This window comes from Phascolarctos cinereus, unplaced genomic scaffold, assembly GCF_003287225.1.
Source record: "Phascolarctos cinereus isolate Bilbo 61053 unplaced genomic scaffold, phaCin_HiC Scaffold_5;HRSCAF=322, whole genome shotgun sequence".
In the NCBI taxonomy this organism is placed as follows: domain Eukaryota; kingdom Metazoa; phylum Chordata; class Mammalia; order Diprotodontia; family Phascolarctidae; genus Phascolarctos; species Phascolarctos cinereus.
In genome coordinates this window covers 479,918,264-479,932,980 of record NW_027555958.1, presented here as the reverse complement: position 1 = coordinate 479,932,980, position 14,717 = coordinate 479,918,264, and the positions used below count along the sequence as shown (strand labels likewise).

The 14,717-nt window shown below is 43.1% G+C and overlaps 1 protein-coding gene across 1 annotated transcript in view; it reads right to left on the bottom strand.

Moving 5' to 3' along the window:
• Window positions 1-392: 392 nt before the first annotated feature.
• The window catches only part of GIPC2 (GIPC PDZ domain containing family member 2), an 89,655-nt gene continuing 75,330 nt past the window's right edge, over window positions 393-14,717 (bottom strand). Inside the window, exon 6 of the mRNA XM_078156732.1 lies at window positions 393-554. Coding sequence (XP_078012858.1) covers window positions 394-554 — 161 coding nt within the window. The 3' untranslated portion in view covers window position 393. The remainder of the gene's footprint in view (window positions 555-14,717) is intronic.

Here is a 14,717-nt window from a genome sequence, read left to right as displayed (position 1 = left end):
GAATCCTGCCACAGACTCACCAGCTGTGGGACCCTGGGTAAGTCACTGAAGATGCCTGAGGCAGTTTCCACTCCCATAAATGGAGCTAACAATAATGCTTGCTTCATCAGGTTCCTGTGGGCTTGAATGAGACAATTTATGTAAAGAGGCTTCGCAGACCTTGAAGTATCAGATAAGTAGGCTAGGGGTAAGATGGGGCCTGGGCCCGGGGCTTCGTCAGTACATGGAAATCCTGAAATGAGGAAGCGCCCCTCCAAACGTGAGCCATAATTGGGAAATGAGGACTGACAGTAACAGGTGGCAGAGGAGCCTGTCAGACTGGCTTACGTGCCCCCCAATCCGTCTGATTCTCTCAACAACCCTGGAGAATTAATACTCTACTTACCATTATCCCTACTGTACAAATGAGGAAACTGAGACTCTGAGAGACTTGACCCTGGTCACACAACTGGTGAGTGCTGGAGGTGGAATCCATTCCCAGGGCCCTCTTCTTCCCTGTCCACCAGTGCCTCCCTCAGCCTGGCCTCCCCTGGACAGACACCTGCGAAGAATGTCTGGGAAGACAAAGCCAAGAATCATAAGGAATGAGTGGGGGGGACAGAGGTGTGATTGCAGAGCCCTGGAAGCACACTGAAGTCTGAATGCATATCCCAAGGGGTCTGAGATCTGGTTAATCTGTCTATTCCCTCTACCAGGCCAGATGACACCTTATCCAGGCCTGCTCAGTCCTCCATGAGTGACTCTTGTCCACCTTCTTCCATAAATTTTGGGCTACTTTCCACAGCCTAAGCTCTTCCCTCCTTGGAAACCAGTGAAGCCAACGTATCCCTCTCCCCAGGACTTCCCTACCTCTTCTCGTGGCCCTCCATTTTTAGAGGTGCTGGGGCAGAATAGAGTATTGGCCTTGGAGTCTAGAAGACCACTCCCTAACTATGTGACCCTGGGCCGGTCACATAACGACTCTGAACCTCAGCTTTCTCAAATACAAAATGAGGGTAATAAGAACATCTGCATCACAGAGTCACTGCAAGGACCAAATGGGATGGCATACACAAAATGCTTTGCAAACCTTAAACAGCTAGAGAAGTGTCTGCTACTACTAGTATTTCTCCTGAAGAATTCTTCATTAGTAATACACTACAGGGCAGCGAGGTGGCAAAGTGGGTAGCAAATTGATCCTAGAGCAGGGAAGACCTGAGTTTAAATCCACCCTCAGACACACACTAGCTGTGTGACCCTAGGCAAGTCACTTCACCCTGTTTGCCTCAGTTTCCTCATCTGGAAAATGAGCTAGAGAAGGAAATGGCAAATCTCTCTAGTATCTACCAAGACCCCAAATGGGGTCACAAGAGTCGGTCATGACTGAAATGGCTCGACAGCTATGTGCTGCAACCTGTACACACCCTTCATGAGTAGCATTTCAGGTGTCCTGAAACTTTAATTCCTCAGAGACTATGGTATTCCACAGCTCACAGTCCTGTGGCATCACCAAAAGAAGATGGAGTTAAAAAGAGAGGCCTTTGAATCAGGGTTGTGAAGAACACTACACAAGTTCCCCCGAGGTGATCGATCCACTTCCTTTTTCTTCTTCCTATTCAATTCTGGGCCAAGAATAGTCAGTTCACTGTTCCTCTACAGGGTCGATCCAAAACATTCTGGGTGTGTGTGTCTGTGTGTGTATATGCACGTATGGTAAACATATATGCATGTGTATATGTGTATATACATATATATGGGGGAAGGTTGAGGGAGAGACAGAGAGACAGAGACAAAAACAGAACTGGTGGTCCAATTCTACTTTCCCTTTTTCCAATGCCTTTCCTAGGAATAGCCCAAATCTGGTACTAATTGCACCAATTAAACAAAGCCCTAAATCTTGGCTCTCTTTGGGGAAAGGGGAAATTTTGGTCAAGGACAAAGGGTCAGACCTTTGCATCTGTGCAATGTGTCTGGAGATCCTTTAAAGCCAAACAGGATAAAGAGTCTGAAGATCCCAGCAAATTCCATGACAGTGCAAGCAGCCAGCGAAGACACACGGCAGACTTCATGAGCTCTCTCTAGGGTGTTCAAAAGGGGCTCGGAACCCTTGAGCCCAGGGGAAATCATCACCTGGTAATAATCTAGCTCTCAGGCAGAAGTTTCCCAAGGCTTTCTGCCCACCTGCCTTTTGCCAAGTCATTATTTCAGGGTTTGGGGGAAGAGTCTTTCTTTTTCTTGTTGTTGGGTAGAAAGGGCACTAAGCACTCGACCACTTCGCTTTCCATCTACAAATGAAAACTGATTGAATGATCATATCTGTTAGCTGTTTTGCTTTAGGTATGCAGAATGCTTTACCTACATAGCCCCCTCCCACAAAGACTTTGGTTGTGTTACTGTATCTTTCAGAGGAATTAGGAAGTTGCTCAATCATCATAGCTGGAGAGAAAAGACAGAAAATTGGGGTAGTTAGCTGCCTTCTTTGAGAAAGATGATAGAGAAATTTTGAGACAACCGAATTTCATTCACCCTATGGAGAAGATATCCTGAGGAGAATTCTTTTTTTTTTCCTCCCTTTGGCATGGCAATCAGGGTTAAGTGCCTTGCCCAGGGTCTCACAGCTAATAAGTGTCAAGTGTCTGAGGCCAGATTTGAACTCAGGTCCTCCTGATTCCAAGGTCAGAGCTCTATCCACTGTACCACATAGTTGCCCTTGAGAATTCTTAAAAGACTGTAAATGACTATTCTGAGAAAAGTGAATTGAGAAGGTATCAGCATTTGCGGCTGATAGCTAGAGGTGAATCTGACTGTATCCTTATAAGAGCTGATACATTGTTGAAATGTGTAAATGCCTGTATTGCTTTTCACATTGTTAATAAATTGTATGGGCAGGAACACTGATACTTATTTAACCCTACGAGACTGGGCAAGTCACTTGACCCTGTTTGCCTCAGTTTCCTCATCTTTAAAATGAAAAGAAAATGGCAAACCACTCCAGTATCTTTACCAAGAAAATCCCAAATGGGGTCACAGAAAGTTGGACATGACTGAAAAACAACTAAACAATGAGACTTTGCTTGAAATAGAAAGAGGGGAGCAAGAACTGATGGAAAGAAAGGATTCTCTGGTTCTTGTAAGATGGAGTAGGGGCTCTGAGCTAATTGATGAATTAATAAGGTAAATTATGCATTCCTGTTTTCCTATGAGGAACTTTCAGAACATCCCCCTGAACTGCCTTGTAGAACTCAGAGAATTAACAAGGAAATGAATCAGGAGCGGGAGAGTGGCAAGGGCTGGTATGGCAGCCAATTAGTCACCACACATCCCACCAGACTCCATTTAGACTTCCTATAAACCCAAATACTACAAAGACACGATCAATTATCATTAGGGAATACAAACACTTAGTAAGTGCTTATCATGTTTAACCCTGTACTAAATTCTAGAGATACAAAGAAAGGCAAAAATATGGTCCCTGCTCTCAGAGAGTTTTCAGTCTAATGGGGAGAACAACATACAAATAGCTATTTATATGCAAAACATGCACACACTTCAATAAATGGAAGAAAGTGAAGTTCAGAGGGAAGGCACATTAGGGGGCCAGGAAATGGAGGGGGGATGGGCTAGAAGGGATAGCAGAAGTCAGCTAGACTTCTCTCATTTTACAAATAAGGAAACTGAGGCCCAAGGAAACCAAGTAACTTAGCCAAGGTCTCACAGCTAGTAAGTGGCATAGCCAGGACAGACCTGAAGTTAGAAGATCAAGGTGCAAAGTCCCACGTCTAGTTGCGATAATGAGCAAGTCACAACTCTGTGCCTTAGTTCCCTCATCTATAAAATGGAGGTAGTAATATTTGTGCTACCTCCCACACAAGGACTGTTAAGATCAAAGGACATAGTCACTATTAAATGCTTAGTAAACATAAAGCACTTGCACAATAATAGTTACGGGCATTTAGAGAGCGCTTGATAAACATTATCTCATTTTGTTCTAACAACTCTGATGCTATTTTTTATCATCCCCATTTTACAGATGAGGAAACTGAGGCAGACAGAGGTGAAGTGACTTGCTCAGAGTCACAGTTAGTAAGCATCTGAGGCTCAATTTAAACTTGTCTTCCTGACTCCAGGCCCAGTGATCTACCCACCGCACCACCTTACTGCCTTTTTTTTTAATATGATAGATGTTAAAAATAAATATAGTACAAAGCAACAGTGCAAAGTGTTCTGGGAATTTATAAGAAGAAGGATCAGGATTTCAAAAAAATGTGGCATTCAAAGGATGTGGAATTCAAAAAGGATGCTTAGGGTTCCAACAGGTGGAGATGGGGAGTGGTGGAAGGGATGCTTTCTGAGCAAACCAAGGAAAAGCAGCCCAACTGCCATGTGGCCAACCAGCCTTTCCTGAACTGCCCCCAATGAGGGGGAGCTCACTACCTTCCAAGGCAGCCCAGTTCACTCTAAAGTGGCTCAAAGTCATTAGTTAGAGGGGTGGGAAACTTGCAACCTTAAGGCCACATGTGGCCTTCTATATCCTTTGACTGAATCCAAACTTCACAGAACAAATCCCCTTAATAAAAGGATTTATTCTGTAAAACTTGGACTCAGTCAAAAAGCCACACCCAAGAACCTAGAAGGCCACATGTGTCCTTGAGGTCACAGGTTCCCCACCCCTGATGACAGTTTCCCCTGACATTGAGCTGATATTTGCCTCTTTACAATTTCTACCCAGTGCTCCTAGTTCTGATCTCTGAGACCAGACAAAATCAGTCCAATCTCTCTTCCTAATGGACTTTAGGAACCCAAGTGACTTACATGTGTAAGATAATGCATCCTGCAAAGTAACTGGCCCATAGTAAATACCTAACAAATGCTGAATGTATGAATGAATGAATGAATGAACATGAATGAAAACAAATGTAACATACAAGAGAATATTTGGAAATTTAAAAATCCTAAAAATGGGACCTCTTATTGAGAAGAGCAAGGACATACTGAAAACTGAAAACTGGGATCCTTGGTGGTTATAATCATGTGTGGCTGTGAACATTCAGACTACTCTGGGCAGCAACAAACACTGGGAAAATCTGGTGGCCAAGTCGTCTGACATCAAAGCCCTGCTTAGCTCACTTCCTCTTATGGTATCAGAACATAACCAACATCTGAGCATCACTGCTGGAGTACACTGCTGGTGGCACAATGGCCTGCTAGCCCTCTGTGAACACCGCCATCTCAAGGCAACATCTTCTAATTCCCTAATCCAAACATCGTTGCTTCTTTACGCTGCATTAATCATGTTTAAGCAAATGTAATCTTGCTTAAACAAACAAACTCAGAAAATCATCAGGTGAATGTAAAGTCCATTTTCCAGAGCCTTCTCCAGTCAAGGGAATGGCAAATGTCATCTCATCAATCTGATCAGTCTCCAGAGAAGAAACAAGACAAAAAATCCCAGCCAAACTCTCCAAGCCAGGGCTCTTCCCTGGGGCTCTGTGAGCTTGTTTCTGTTTGCTTAGAAATTTTCTAACTAGATTTCAATACAACTAGTTTCCTTTGTAAGACAATGTATTTTACTTTATGCATTTAAGAACAAGATTCTGAGAAAGGTCCATGTAGGTCAGCAGACTGGCATCCAAGGGGACAAGGATACAAAAGAAGAGGCCTCACAGGCTGGTTTCTTCTCTCCAAATGAACACTGTTGGGGTGAGACCAGTGTAGACAAGCAGATTACCTCCTACCCAGTGTCATTCTCCTCAAAATACCTGCTTCTACTCACGTTAGATGCTTAAAGCTGTATTCATAGAAAACAGAGTCTTCCATTCCATATCTTTAGATGTCTTAAATATAAACTTCATTGGGAAAGACAACTGGCTGGCCAAGTCCCAGTAAGGTAGTCATGGCTGATTCTGATCCTTTTTTTCCGAAGAGCTTTTTAAATGAGAGGAGGGAGAAATTAAGGGTAGAGAAAGAGGTGGCTAGTGACAGGGAGTCCTCATTGTGCTTCGGGTCAGGTCTAGTTAGAGTGCACAGAACCTTATCTTCCAAAGCGTTTTTGGAGCAAGGTTTCTATCTCTGGAATCCACTGCTGCTTCCCCCAGACCTCAGAGTTGTTACCCTGCAGGGCAGGAGTCATGGGAAGCATGGGGTCTGATGGAGAGGGACTGGCTAAATGCTTAGGGCTCAAGTGGGGACTCTTGAAACTTCCTGGGTTAATTTTTTTTTTTTGGCGAGGCAAGGGGGTGAAGTGACTTGCCCACAGTCACACAGCTAGTAAATGTCAAGTGTCTTACACTAGATTTGAACTCAAGTCTTCCTGAATCCAGGGCTGGTGCTCTATCCACTGTGCCATCTAGCATCCCCTTTCCTGGGTTATTTTAGAGAGTAGGTCAGACTTGTGCTAAGGCCTTCCAATTGGCAGCATATTTTAAAGTAACTGAATCACTAGATATGGAGCCTGGACCTGTGATTTCACTGGTTCAGGGAGCTCCAAAACAGAGTTTTAGAAGTAGAAGTCCTGACCTTTACTGTGTCCTGGACTCCTTGGGTAGTCTGATGAAGCCTGAGGACCCCTTCTCTGAATCAGGTTCTAAAGTACATAGAATAAAATACATAGGATTGCAAAGGACATCAATTACACCAAAATACAGTTATCAAAATATTTTAAAAGAATAAATTCATAGTTAATAACCTTAGGGAATTGTCTCTAGACTGGAACACTGAGAGTTAAGTGACTTTCCCAGGGTCACAAAGCTCCATGGTTCCCAGATGAGTCCTGAAGGCAGGTATCTCTGGCTTTGAGGGTGGGTCTCTAGCCATATTAATCTATATCTCTAATTGATTCAACAAGAAAATGAAAAATCCATACTTTTTTTAATAATTGGAAGAAGGAAAGTTGAAAGCTAAAGAAACTCAAGGAGGAAATTTCCTGAAAGACCAATTTTATATTTCCTTCTTTATATCTGAAAATGGGGAAATTAAGAGAAATGTCATAGTACTCAATAGGTTTTGAAAAGAGCAGCAAAAATATCTGCTAGGAAAGTAATTAAACTAGTCCTTCATCCAAGAGTTCTCAAAGATGGAAAGATGCTCATTAAGAAGCAGGCCTATGACCTTCTTTTATGTGTAAATGAGTGATTATGTTCAATGAGACAGAACTCCTGCCTCCTCCATCAGCATCTCTTACCTACAAAATCCAATTTGGAAAGCAAGATGAATATTTTCAGGGGAAATGCACTGGGGATGTTTCCTCAACTGTCCTACAATTAACAGCCAGCTTTTATTTATTTTCTCTAAACTCTGAGCATAGAAGAGTCTCTGTCACAATAGTAGGTTTCCCAATCAATAAACACCTCACATTCATGGGATGAAAAGCCTGGAGCTGAAAAGGGGAAGGGTCCTCCACTTGCAGCATGTGGAATTTTTAGGAAAACCAGAGAGGGCACGTGGAGATGTTGGCCTTCTAAGAACTACCTTGGGATGAGTTGGAGTAAAGCACATTCACAGCCCTAGTGAAAGACGCCTGGCATCACTAGCAGTTCTAAGGTCTATGTCTGTTCGCCGTTCTCTGGAAAGATGCAGAGAAAGGGAAGAAGGGCACTGAGAGTGGCCAATTCACAGACGCCTCCACCCAGATCTTCAGGCAAAACTGGCTGCCGAGGCTTGGTGATCTCTTAGTGGAACAAGCAGGCGTTTTCATTTTAGTGCAGAAATCGTATGTGTCGTCCAAACAGACGGGATGGCATCAGATCCTGGAAATACTGAGGCGTCTCATCAGAGAAGTGAGGGGATACAGATACAGAATAGCAGAAAGCTGTGGAAAACAGAGAAAGAAAGGGAAGAAATCTTCTTTATGAAGATCTTGTCCTCTTTATCCTGTGAAGAGGATGAAAAGGTACTTGTAAAGTTGTGATTCTCAGTGAACTAACTGATTTGAGGACTGTGTTCTCAGAAGAGAAGTCCTTCACGGTTATAGTGAGGGTGTGAGGGCACTCAGGCCATCTTTCTCATAGCAAAAAATTATTCATAATTATTTATGTGTTTATTTTATTATTGTTTCATTGTCAATAAATGATACATTCAATAATCTTAATATAGACTTAATGCTAGGAGAGAATGAGACAAGAGACAGAGAGACAGAGAGACAGAGAGAGAGAAGGAGGGAGGAAGAGAGGAAGAACTATTGGGAAAGGAAGTTTTTCTAATATGTTAAAGAAGTCATATTTTGCTTTAGTTGGTTAATTGAAAAAAACATGGGAATTGTAACTAATGAGGAAATATCCAAACACATCCCTGGATTACCCTATAATTTGAGATGATAAGATTACACGTGGTCACGACTCAAGTAGCAAACTGAGGGAGGATCTCCCAAGGGGATTGGTGACCCATGTAACCCTGTTAGGGAATGTCTGGGGCATTCCTCAGTTGCCTGGCTAGATAATGCTTCTTGCTAATTAGGCACCAAACCCAGTTGTTTCTATGCTGATCAAAGAGCATAAACCTTGTCAGTACCTTCTGAATTTGGGCACCTTGGGGAAAAACTTGGGCTACCCTCTCCCGCCAGTTGTGACTTCACTCAGAATTCCTGCTGAGCTATGCCAGCAGTTAAATACCCACAGACAAACGACTTCTGTTTTTTGGAAAGGCAGTCTGGTGCGTCAAAGCACTGGACTTCAACAACAACAATTCCTATTACTGTGTGTGATCTTGAGGTCAAAACATCTGGGTGGTAGTTCTATCTCTCTCATTTCCTGGCCCTGGAACTATGGGCCAGTCACTAGACTTCTCTAACCCTCAGTCTCTACATCTATAAAATGGGGATAATAATACTCTACTACCGATCTCTCAGAGTTGTTGTAATGTAAGGGCTTTGTAAACTTTAAAGCACTGTATGCACATGTTATTACTATTTTCCCAAAAGCCTGTTTCTATCTTCCTGAAGCATCCTCCATATTTCTGTATGCTTCAGTACAGAACTCTGTAACCCGTATTTTAGCTTATTAAACAAAGGTGTATTAAGCATCTACTATGTACAAAGCAGTGTGCTAGGTACTGAGAATATAGAGACAAAAAGAAAGCAATGCCTGCCCTCATGGAGCTCATAGTCCAGTACAGGATGCAATAAGTACACAGAAAAAGTAAATTCCAACTCATTTCAGGACAGAGGGGCCACTGCCGACCAGACTGTGTACAAAGGCACTGAATCAAGAGAAGACGCATAAAATTCAGGCAAAGCTTACATGGAACCAGCTGCATGGGAAGCAGAGCCCTGTGGAGGGTTAGGGTTGGAGTCAGAAAAGGCAGGCAAGAGCCAGACTGCAGAAGACTCTAAACAACAGCTCTATTTTATTCTAGAGGCAAGAGGGAGCCAGTGAGGACTTGGGGGCAATGGAGTGGCGAGCATCATCTCCAGGGTGTCACAAAAGTGTAGTTTTAAGCTTAGGAATGTTAATTTGTGTGAAAGACAACCCCATTTCAATCATAACCTACCACACTCACTTGAGAATTTCCCTAGACTTCCTTCCCTGAAACAAGAGTTTGATCAATGCTTCTCAACCCGTATCCCTATGGAAAAGAAACTGAGCGATTCCATTTCGGGGACCCCTAAAGTAATAAACACCATCATTAATCATCTGGTTGGTATTCAGGGAGCACTCTGCCATCACAAATGTCCCTTCTTCCTCCCCTCACAAGTTAATATATTGAAATTGATCATCATTATGAGGAGGGATAGGATTGCTGGAGAGTGATAATCTTGATAAACCAAACCCTGTGCTGGATCCAGAAGGGAATCTTCTGAAGCAATGTCATTTTTCAATTAGTCACTCAGAAACTCAAGCACTGGTTTGTTTTTAAGTGGTTCATTATGGAATCCCATGTTCCATGCAGCCCCAAATAGGAACATTATGATTTACAACCACTGCTCTCTATTACAAGAAAAAAAATTAACAAGAAGCTGAGATGCAGGACATTTTATTGCAAGCTTCTAGAGATACACACACACACACACACACACACACACATTTACATATTTAGGGATACAAATTATATATATATATATGTATATATATTTATAGGTGTATTGCATTTATGGACAATCACAATACATAGATATATTTACACTTATACCTACCTTACATATATTCATAGATATCTCATGTTATGAATAAGTCACACGTGTATAATATAGTATGCCATAGACATGATATCTTTATATATGTATATGTCTCTGTTTTGAACAGAAATATTTTTAAAAGGCCATGGCTATATCACCTTGACAAGTTTTCCAAAGTATATCTTCAATAATTACCAAATGAAAAACAGACTTGACTCATTTGGCCAGTAACAAACAGCTGAGTCATAGTACCACAATGACTGGAAGGGGCTTTGAAGGTTCTTCTAATCCATTCCCCCATGGGTAGGAGGACTCAAAAAATTCCAGTCAAGTAGTAGTTATTAAACAATTTCTGTGCTAAGATGTCCTTCTAAATCATCCCACATATAACTAAACTTATTCCAGTTTTAAAGACCTCCACAACAAACCCCTTTGGGGACCCTCCAACATGCAGCAGGTGATGTTCATTTCTCCCACACTGCAATTTAAGCCTGTTTCCTCTTGCCTTATCCTCCAAAGAGCTGGAGCACTCCTTCTCACTCTTGTCTCCTTCACACTGAAGTATCCCTCTTAACTGAACAGATAACCTCATTTTCAACCTTTAATTTTCCACATCTAGCTCATCCTATTAAGAAGTCCAAAGCCATCATAGTATTTTGGCCAAGTAGTAACTAATGCCAAATAGATGGGAAGAATTGATTTTGTTCATGACGCCCCTGAGCTACCAAAGTGATGTTCCAAAAGCCCAGATCTGCCCATCTCACCTCCCCCAACATCGTTAAGGTCCACTGGCTCCCCGTAATCTTTAGGATCCGATACAAAGCCTCTATTTGACAGTCAAGGCCCTTCAAACCTTCTCCTCCCTCCTTTCCAATCTTCTTACACCTTATATCCCCCCATACCTCTGCACTCTTTGGTCCAGTGGCAGTGGCATCCCAGCTGTTCTGTGAACAAGATCCTCCTTTACTTGGCTTGAAGCATTTTCTCTGGCTGTCCTCCATTCCTGAAATGCTCTTCCTCCTCATCCCCATTTCCTTTAAATATCAGTTAAATACCCACGTACTCCAAGCTGCTTTTCCTGGTGTGTCTGCACACACACACACACCACACACACACACACACACACACACAGAGTGCCTTCTCTCTGACATTACCTCTATTTGCCTCCACTGTCTCTATCTTACATGTACATAGTTGTTCATATGGTGTTGTCCCCATTAGACTGGGAGCTGCTTGTGGGCCAGGACTGTTTTTGCCTTTCATTCTACCTCCAAGGCTCAGGATAGTGCCTGCCACATAGTAGGAGAACAATGAATGCCCACTGAATAATGGACTGAGATGACAAGAAAAGGAAAAGTCTGACAGCCTGAGGTGTCCCCTCTCCTTTTTCATCATTCCCTAATTTCACACGAGCCCCACAGTCACCTTTCTAAACTTCCAAGTACCCACCATCTTCCTTGGCTCTGAGGTCTGTCTCCTTCGTTAGCTGTGCAGAGGTTTTGAGAGAGCAAAGGTGGAGGTTCTGTTGTCTTGACTTGGTCAACACTCCCATGGAAATCACTCTGATGAAGCTCTTTCTTTTCATTCCTGTATCAGTCAGCTCAGCAATAAGTGGAGTCTAGTTTAGGGCTATTTTTTTCCCACTGGAAATACTGGTAGTTTCTTAAGAATATTTGTTACCCCAGTGCTGAGAACATTGCTTGTCTGACTGGTTGGTGGAGGGAGGGATTTCTTTGAAAAAATCACACAATTGGAATTTTACTGAGCAAGCAAACCAGCAACTTTTCAAAGTGGGGTTACGACAATTTGGGGGGTTTTTTACACAAAAAGCCTTTTTATTCTTGGTTTTGACATCTAGATGTTGTATGTCACAGGAACTAAGTGCATTTCTCCCTTTCCACAATGGCTGTGATGCTTGAAGGCAGTGGAGTGTCTTCAAGGGAAGGGGGGTAGCTTTGCAGGCAGAGGACTTCTGTGCAAAGCCCAGCTCTGCCCCCATAAACTGGGGGGGGGGCAGACATTAGGCAAGTCATCTCGCTTCTCTGGGCTTCAGTTTCCTCATCTGTGCAATGACTGGATTGGACTAGCTGCACCACTAAGGTCCTCTTCACTCTGGAATCAATGATCCCGTGATAATCCTCACTGTTTGTTCTCAGCCTCTTTTTTCCAGAAATGAAAGTGAGTTGAGGAAAGGGAAAGGAATGAATGCTGCTGGCGCTTGCTGGATGGTGATGAAGTGACACATCACTTCTGAAACGTAAGTATGCTTGGTATACAGCTGGCAGAGGGCAGTATCACCACACAGCTAGATAAGTTTAAATAACTTATCTCCGGAATAGCGCTTAAATTTCAGAATAGCAGCTAGAATTTAAAATTTGCAAAGCACTTTACCAATATGATTCTTTTTGATCCTCACACTAACCTCAGATAGGTATTATTATTATCCCCATTTTATGGATAAGGAAATTGAGGCTACGAGAGGGTCCAGGTGACTTGTCCAGGGTCACACAGATAAGGAAACGTCTGAGGTTTGACATTATGTCTGTGTGGTATGGGGAGGCACATGTCTGACAGCCTGAGGTGCCCCCTCTCACATGTACTCCACATATCCAAGATGACCTTGTCTTTTTTCTTCCTAAACTGGATCCTCTTCCTACTCCTACTCTTTTTCCTCTTCCTATTCCTCCTCCTCTTCCTCCCCCTCCTCCTTCCCCCGAATCTGCCATCTCTGTTCATGGCAACACCAGCACCCTGGTCAAGGAGACTTAAAACTTTAACAGCATCTTAATTGTGGGGTTTGCATCACCTGCAAGTTCATTGTGAGTCAACACGGCAGACCACACAGCTTACACCATCTTGGGCTGTCTTAAGGGAGGCAGGAACTTCCAGGACCAGGCAAGTGAGGTTCCCACTGAGCTCTGCCCTTAGCAGACCACAGCTGAAGTGTTGTATTCAGTTTGGGGAGACTAAGGACATTGGTAATCTGGAGTGGGCAGGATGATGAGGGGCCTTGTGCTCATGACCTATAAAGAATGGGCTTCTCTAGCCTGGAGAAGAGACAAGAAGAACCTGATATCTGTCTTCAAGTATTTGAAGGGTTGAGGTACAGAAAAGGGACCAGCTGTTCTGTATAGCCCCCATGATAGGGTAGGAGTTGAGTTAAGCTATGGCTTTGTTGGAGCAGCTAAGTGGCACCATAGTGCACAGAGCATTGGGCAGAGAATCAAGAAAACTCATCCGCATGAATTCAGATCTGGCCTCAGATGCTTACTAGTTGTATGACCCTGGGCAAGCCACTTAAACCTATTTGCCTCAGTTTCCTCTTCTGTAAAATGAGCTGCAGAAGGAAATAGCAAACCACTCCAGTGTATCTTTGCCAAGAAAACCCCAAATGAAATATTATTGTGCTACAAGAAATGTTAGACAGGATAATTTCAGAAGAACCTTGGAAAGACTTACATGAACTGATGCAAAGTGAATCAGGGGAATGCTATACACTGTTGTGAATTGGGCTTGGCTTTCTTCCACACAAGAGGAGTAGCAAGCTCTCGAGCCTCATATAATTGTGGTTGGGAAAAGTCTCAGAAGGCATCTAGTCCAAGACCTCATTTTACAGATGAGGAAACTGAGGTACAGAAAGGATCAGCAAGTTGTCTGAGGCTATACCAGTGGTAAGTGGCTGAACAAGAATTCGAACTCTTTGACTCCAACTCCATCCCCACTTCTTCTATCACATGGTGTCACAAAAGCTCAGTTTTTAACACAGTATAATGCTTTTGCTGTCAATAACTGATACATTCACCTTGCCAGGTCTTGTGCTGTTCCCTGGCTTGACAGCAATGTTCCCAAGGGAGGAACAGTTTTAGAGACGTGCCATCTTATCTTTGATCACTGTGAAACAGCTTCCTCAAAAGTGAAGTTGGTCCCAAACCTGGCCCCGACAAGCCTGACCCAACAGCACTTCATAAACCAGCCTATAATTTGGGCTTAGGAGTCTGGCTTCCACAGATAGCTGTGGGATGAAGAGCCACCAAAGCATTGCTTTAAAAGAATGACAATAGCATGCATTCAAATGTTAGTATCCCCTTTTAGTGATCTTGCTGGAGCAGAGGGGCTAGCCTGGACATCAATTGATAATCGTGGGGGAGCGCACTTGTGGGACCACCTATGGTCTCCTAGGACCTTGATGGGGAAGTGGAAGATGAGTCTGGGGACCCAGCAAGCCAGCATGAGCCAGGTCTAGTTAAGAGAGGAGTTCCTGACGGTGTCATGCACAATGGCAGCCATACCATAAACATAAAGAACAGGAGAAGATAAACTCTGATTAACTGTCACGACCAATTGGGATTCAAGAGAATAATTAAATAATCATTCAACAAGCGTTTATTAAAGACTCACTGTGTACTAGGCACTGCATTAGGTGCTGCCTTCAATGAGCTTTCATTCTAGTAGGGGAGGCACCATGTACATATCCCACATAAATGAGGTACAAACAAAATAAATGAATACAAAAATAGTTCTGGGAGGGAAGGCACTAACAGCTGGGGAGGAGGATTAGGGAAAGGTTCACATAGAAGATGACATTTGAGTTGAGTTTTGAAGGAGACCAGGTATTCTAAGAATGGGAGGT